Source organism: Xyrauchen texanus, chromosome 12, assembly GCF_025860055.1.
Source record: "Xyrauchen texanus isolate HMW12.3.18 chromosome 12, RBS_HiC_50CHRs, whole genome shotgun sequence".
NCBI lineage: Eukaryota > Metazoa > Chordata > Actinopteri > Cypriniformes > Catostomidae > Xyrauchen > Xyrauchen texanus.
Genome location: NC_068287.1, coordinates 36,393,298 through 36,399,219, shown reverse-complemented (window position 1 = coordinate 36,399,219; position 5,922 = coordinate 36,393,298). Strand labels below are relative to the sequence as shown.

At 36.3% G+C, this 5,922-nt stretch overlaps 1 protein-coding gene across 1 annotated transcript; it reads left to right on the top strand.

The window, feature by feature from the left end:
• The first annotated feature begins 3,963 nt into the window (after nt 1-3,963).
• Nucleotides 3,964-5,828, top strand: LOC127652815 (telethonin-like). The gene is made up of 2 exons (XM_052139211.1): nt 3,964-4,306; nt 4,906-5,828. The coding sequence occupies exons 1-2, from the start codon at nt 4,158-4,160 to the stop codon at nt 5,294-5,296; spliced, it is 540 nt and encodes a 179-aa protein (XP_051995171.1). The 5' UTR covers nt 3,964-4,157; the 3' UTR covers nt 5,297-5,828.
• Nucleotides 5,829-5,922: the final 94 nt, after the last annotated feature.

Sequence of the window (5,922 nt, the reverse complement as noted above, 5' to 3'; positions counted from 1 at the left end):
GGGGGACATTTCTGCCAAATTCTTGTTTCTGTGCATATAACATATAATAAATTTGAATTAATATTTTTGTATGTGTGTGTGTGTGTGTGTGTGTGTGTATATATATATATATATATATATATATATATATATATATATATATATATATATAATGAATGGCACTATTAGTTGCCATATCACCTTATTATAATCATTGGCTTCCTCTATTCCGTTACCGGAAGCCTGTGATTATAGTTTCTAAAGTTATAAATATGGATCTTTACAAAAACACATTGCTTCACTTCAGAAGGCCTTTATTAACCCCCTGGAGCCGTATGGATTACTTTCTTGATGGATGGATGCACTTTTTTGGGCTTCAAAATCTAAGGTACCATTCACTCCCATTATAATAGAGCCCGGATATTTTTCAATATAACTCTGATTGTGTTTGGCTGAAAGAAGAAAGTCATATACACCTAGGATGGCTTGAGGGTGAGTAAATTATGGGATCATTTTCATTTTTGGGTGAACTAACACTTTAACTTATGATAATGTTACAGATACAACCTTATTGTAAAGTATTATCTCTAATTATCTTATAATTATTTATTAATGATAAACTAGGAATACATTTATTAAAATACAGAACTTTTAATTATTGTGTTACCTTATCAGATTAAGTAATAGAAGGCACTTTGTGTGTATTTAAAAAATATAATTTGCCAAATTTACATACAAAATGACAATTTATGAATTGTATCCTTATTTGTAGTGCTTTAGCAGTAATACGATTAGTGTCTACTTGTTTGAAATATATAAGCTAATTTTGTCTGTATGTCATAATCTGCTAGAGCGGCTTCATTGGTCCTGACTTGACATTTCCTGGCTGTCATGTAACGCATGACTGGCATAACATTTCCATACCATAGTGTGCTGAGTGAACACATTGCAGGAGAGAGAAGCACAAGCATGAGATCAGTACTTGTTATTGCCCAGTACGTCACTGTGAGAGAAGTGACAGACTGGGTACAGTGACAGGTAGGGGACAGAATGTGTGTGTAACATGAGAATATGAATGTCCCGAACCTCTATCCACACAGCACTTTATTAAACTGATGAGTGGACACAGCGCCAGCACTCACTTAGTCAATCATTGAGCAAATGTTATGACTGCAGCTTTCATATTCTATTCAGATTTTGGGTGATTACTTAAAAATAGCACAGGGAAAAAAAAAAGGTATTTCTTCAAATGTTTTTGAACGAAAGCAGCCCATGTTTTAATGGAAGCAGGATTACCAACGATAAGGCCAACTGTACATTAATCCTGTTTTTCTTTATCTACTGATTCATATATATACAAAGTGTTTAAGAGATTATCTGTGCTAAAGAATATGATTAATAAAGAACAGTTGCTGTCATGCCTGGTTCCTTTGTTTAGTTTCCATTGAACTTCCTGACAGAGCTTTGATGTCTGTTAATAGGCCCATGGAGGAACAACTGTCATATTAATACAACATGATCAAGAGTTTGTGTGGCAGTAGCGGAATCAAGTCAGATAATGAACTAGAAAAAGAAAGCCTTGAAGTATGAAGGTTGGATAGGCCTTATGTACTTTGAATGTTTTACAGTGTTAAGAAATGTATACAATTAATGAAAAGGCCTTGTATGTGTTTACATTTGACTGACTAGCTAGAAAGACTTTGGTGAGGATCAGTTAAAACTACAGTATCTACTTGAATGGGAAAGACCAAAATCTCCTAAATTGTTGGTCAAGATTAGGTTCAAAGAATATACTTCAAATCAGCAGTAAAATCTGACAACACTGGTATCATAAAATGTGCTTCTTTGTGCTACAAAATAAATGTGCTAAGTTGATTGATAGGCAATGTCTGTATCTAAAAGGTGATTAGCTCTTTTACCATTAAAGGTGGACTTCTTTTCTACATCCGTTGATCATTGGGCATTCCAATTTCTTCCATTCATTTGAATAGAACTGACACATCTCTGATCAATAGGGGCGGCTGTGGCTCAGATGGTAGAGCGGGTCGGCTACCAATCGCAGGGTTGGTGGTTTGAATCCTGGCCCACATGGCTCCACATGCTGAAGTGTCCTTGGGCAAGACACTGAACCCCGAGTTGCTCCCAATGGCAGGCTAGTGCCTTACATGGCAGCTCTGTTGCCATTGGTGTGTGAATGTTGTGTGTGTGTGAATGGGTGATTGGGACACAGTGTAAAGCGCTTTGGTAACCTCTGAGGTTAGAAAAAAGCGCTATATAAGTGCAGACCATTTACATTTACCATCAATAGTCTCTGGTATCACACAACTCTCTGGAATACTCGATTCTGATTGTCTTTCGCACCATTTAGCAGTCTGATATTTCTAAATAACGTTTGCAAATCTGGGGATAAAGTGATATCATTGCAGTTATAGCAAGTCATGTTTCTACATCTTGTATCTCTACATGTAAATTAATACAATTATTTCACTCAAATCATGTCCATGTATTTATTTCTTTGGAAAGTAGTCAAGTAGATGCATAATAATGAGCAGACAGACTGTCATTTTCGCAATATAAACATCAACAGAACTCCAACACAACCCAGAGGTTCAGATATTATTCTCAAATAATAGCATAACTTCAAAGTAAATACATTTTTCATGTCCATTTACAGTATGTTAGTTTATTTGCACAGAAAATATATAATCAACAGGTCGTTATCGCAAATTAGCCCCCTTCAGGATAATACAGTCTTGATCCCCCGTCAGGATTTATTTAGCAAAAACGACCAGCTGACTGTTCATTATCCTTTACCTATCAAACTGCCCCAACAAACAGCAACAGGTTAACCACATTGATCCAATAAAACCCAATAACCACAGTTGTTGATGATTGTTGGAGTTTGAGGCAGTATGAATTAGCGTTGACCAAGTCCTCAAAAACATAAAAAGCATTAACTGTGCTGTGTTTATGCCATTCATCTCCACTGGAACAGCATTTTCCTGCACCGAAAACTTCAAGACTTTCGAGAATGCTCTTTTGTTCCATATACTTTGAAAAATGATAATGCTAGGAAACTGAAAACGGATTAGTGTGGACGTGGCCAAAGGGATTTATTGGATACAAAAAAAATTGTTTAGTGGACATACATTTTCAACAAAGATCTATGGGATTTTGGATAATGAGCTATTAGAAACCTGGTAGTCTGATCAGTTTTCCCATAGTAACTCTGAAAAGACAAAGAAAAGTATCCAGAGTCTGAACAGGCTGAAGGTCTGTGTGAAGTTTGGTAGATGAATCTTAAAAACTCTTGGAGGTCAGGGATTTGGATTGACTTTACTAGGATTGGGCATTTTTGATAAATGCCTTTAGCAAACATAAAATAACAGTAAGTTGGCTTTCATGTGTGACTATGACTCTGACTGTGTGTGAATAAGTGAGATTAGGATATATTTGTATGTGATGATTATTTTGGAATCTTCAGTGACGAGTCTGGAATGTGTACTGGAAATATGAATCCACTGGGATTTTATCCGGTGTGTGTGTGTGTGTGTATCACTTTGTGGGGACCAAATGTCCCCATAAGGATAGTAAAACCCGAAATTTTTGACCTTGTGGGGACATTTTGTCGGTCCCCATGAGGAAAACAGCTTATAAATCATACTAAATTATGTTTTTTGAAAAGGTAAAAATGCAGAAAGTTTTCTGTGAGGGTTAGGTTTAGGGGTAGGGTTAGGTTTAGGGGATAGAATATAAAGTTTGTACAGTATAAAAACCATTATGTCAATGGAAAGTCCCCATAAAACATGGAAACACAACGTGTGTGTGTGTGTGTGTGTGTGTGTGTGTGTGTGTGTGTGTGTGTGTGTGTGTGTGTGTGTGTGTGTGTCAGGTGTCAGTGTAGACAGCACAGAGTGATTCCATCGGACAGAAATAGCAGCAGAGCTGTATAAAAGTCTGACACACGCTCAAGCAGACAGAAGACAAGACAGAGCAAGAGACACACAGACAGAGGAAGAGAGAAACGAGTCTCCCCACTCATTAAACCAAAAAGGAAAAGACAGACAAAAAGGAAATTGGAAATCTCTGAAGCAGTATTGACGAAGTATCTCATAATAAAACAGTTGAGATCACATTGTGAATAATTTAACTTTTCGGGCAACACAAATAAGCTGACAATGCAGGTGTGTACAGTTCTGGAGAAGAAAGGTGGATGTGTGGTTGGAGCTGATCTCAGCTGCAACGTGAGGGAGGACAATTCTGCCAGGAGAGAAAGTTACATCGCTGACTGGCACAGTATCAATATGAAGACACAGCCTGAAGAACGGTGAGTGCATAGACATATTCATGTAAAAAGGTTAGATAACAGTTTTTGGAATTTATTGAAGGCCCTCTCCAAGCATTATCTGATAATGTATAAAGAAAATATAAAATTGTATCTACTGTATATTTTTTGTAGATCTTAACGTACTGAATTGCATAAATAACACACTGCAAGAAAATAAAATTATTCAGTAAAAATATCTAAACATCCTTAAAACAAGATAAATTTACTTTAGATGTTGTGTAAGATAATAAGGCTTGTTTTCAGAGAATATATCTTGAATTAGGGCAATTTTAATTTATTTATTCATTTTGTTGTAAGCATAAACCTCACACATTTTGATAGATTTATATTTAAACCAAGAAAAAACAATATAACAATTGGGTTATACTAATTAACTCTGCAAACAAGTCTTAATATTGTATGCATTTTCACTTCTCAAATAAATGTTTCCTGTTTTATCCAGATTCAAAATGTAAAAGTGATAAAATACTGATTAAGAAATGTATTTTTGCAGTGTAATTCTCAACCAGATAATTTTAAAGACAATACAATGTCAAACATTCTGCTTCATTTATCTTTCTCTATCTTTCTCTCTGCAGCCAGTCCATGCTGATGTCAGATGACTCACGTCGAGAGACTCTCTCCCGTTATTGGCAGGTACGTCCTCTCAATCAGACCTGCCCATCGGGTGTGCTCAGAGTGGGCAATGTGGAGGCAGGTGTACGAGAACATCAACTCCTACCCTACAGGAACACCCTGCCCTTGCCTATATTCAAGCCTGTTGAACTGGGTGTTCGCTTGGGTCGTGGAGCCCCCCACACCCTGGCAGATCTGCCCCTTGCCCAAGCTCCCAATGGAACCTGCCTAGACAAGAGACCAATGGAGCAGATCACCAAAGACCTGCCAGCTGTCAAACCCATGCGAATGGAGTTTGCTAAAGCGCCCGGAGCCCTGGGCAGATCCATGTCCCAAGAAGTCCAGAGGGGGTGAAGAGAAGGAAAGAAGGTGTGCTATAGGAAGAGGAAGGTCAAAAGGTGGTTTTGAAGATGAAAATGAGCCAAAGACTGTATGGAATTTGTTGAATAATGAAAGGAATAGCAGAGTGAGACAAAGGGAGTGAGCACGTAATAACAGGGTTTAGTGATGGTAAAAACAATGTTTTTAGTAAATTAAATGAGCACTATGAAAAGAAGCAGGAGGGTGATCCTAATACTGATAGATGATGGTTGTGTATAGTGAATTTATATTGTAAATAGTATTTTTTGTATTGACTATTTTCCATGCTTTTTGTTGAGTTGCCATTAACTGAGTAATTCTTATGGGAAGTTGTATGTTAAGCATTGTCAATGTTTGAAGCTTGTGGTCAGGATTGGTCATGCAAAAATCCATAATGTTTAGTAAAAGAGAAAAACTCAATTATTGTATATATATATATATATATATATATATATATATATATATATATATATATATGAATTGCACTATTTATATACAGTTGCCATTTGATTTGATTCATTGATTGTTGATATTTGCTACAATAACTTAAATAAAGTTTGATTAGTATAAATGTAGTTTTGATTTGTATTTGATTTACATTGAATGGCTTTGGAAAGATG

Bases quoted from the DNA above. Each gene is read 5' to 3' on its own strand.
- LOC127652815 (XM_052139211.1), top strand. From the start codon at position 4,158: ATGCAGGTGTGTACAGTTCTGGAGAAGAAAGGTGGATGTGTGGTTGGA. The intron at 4,307-4,905 runs GTGAGTGCATAG...TTCTCTCTGCAG, and splicing joins AAGACACAGCCTGAAGAACG to CCAGTCCATGCTGATGTCAG.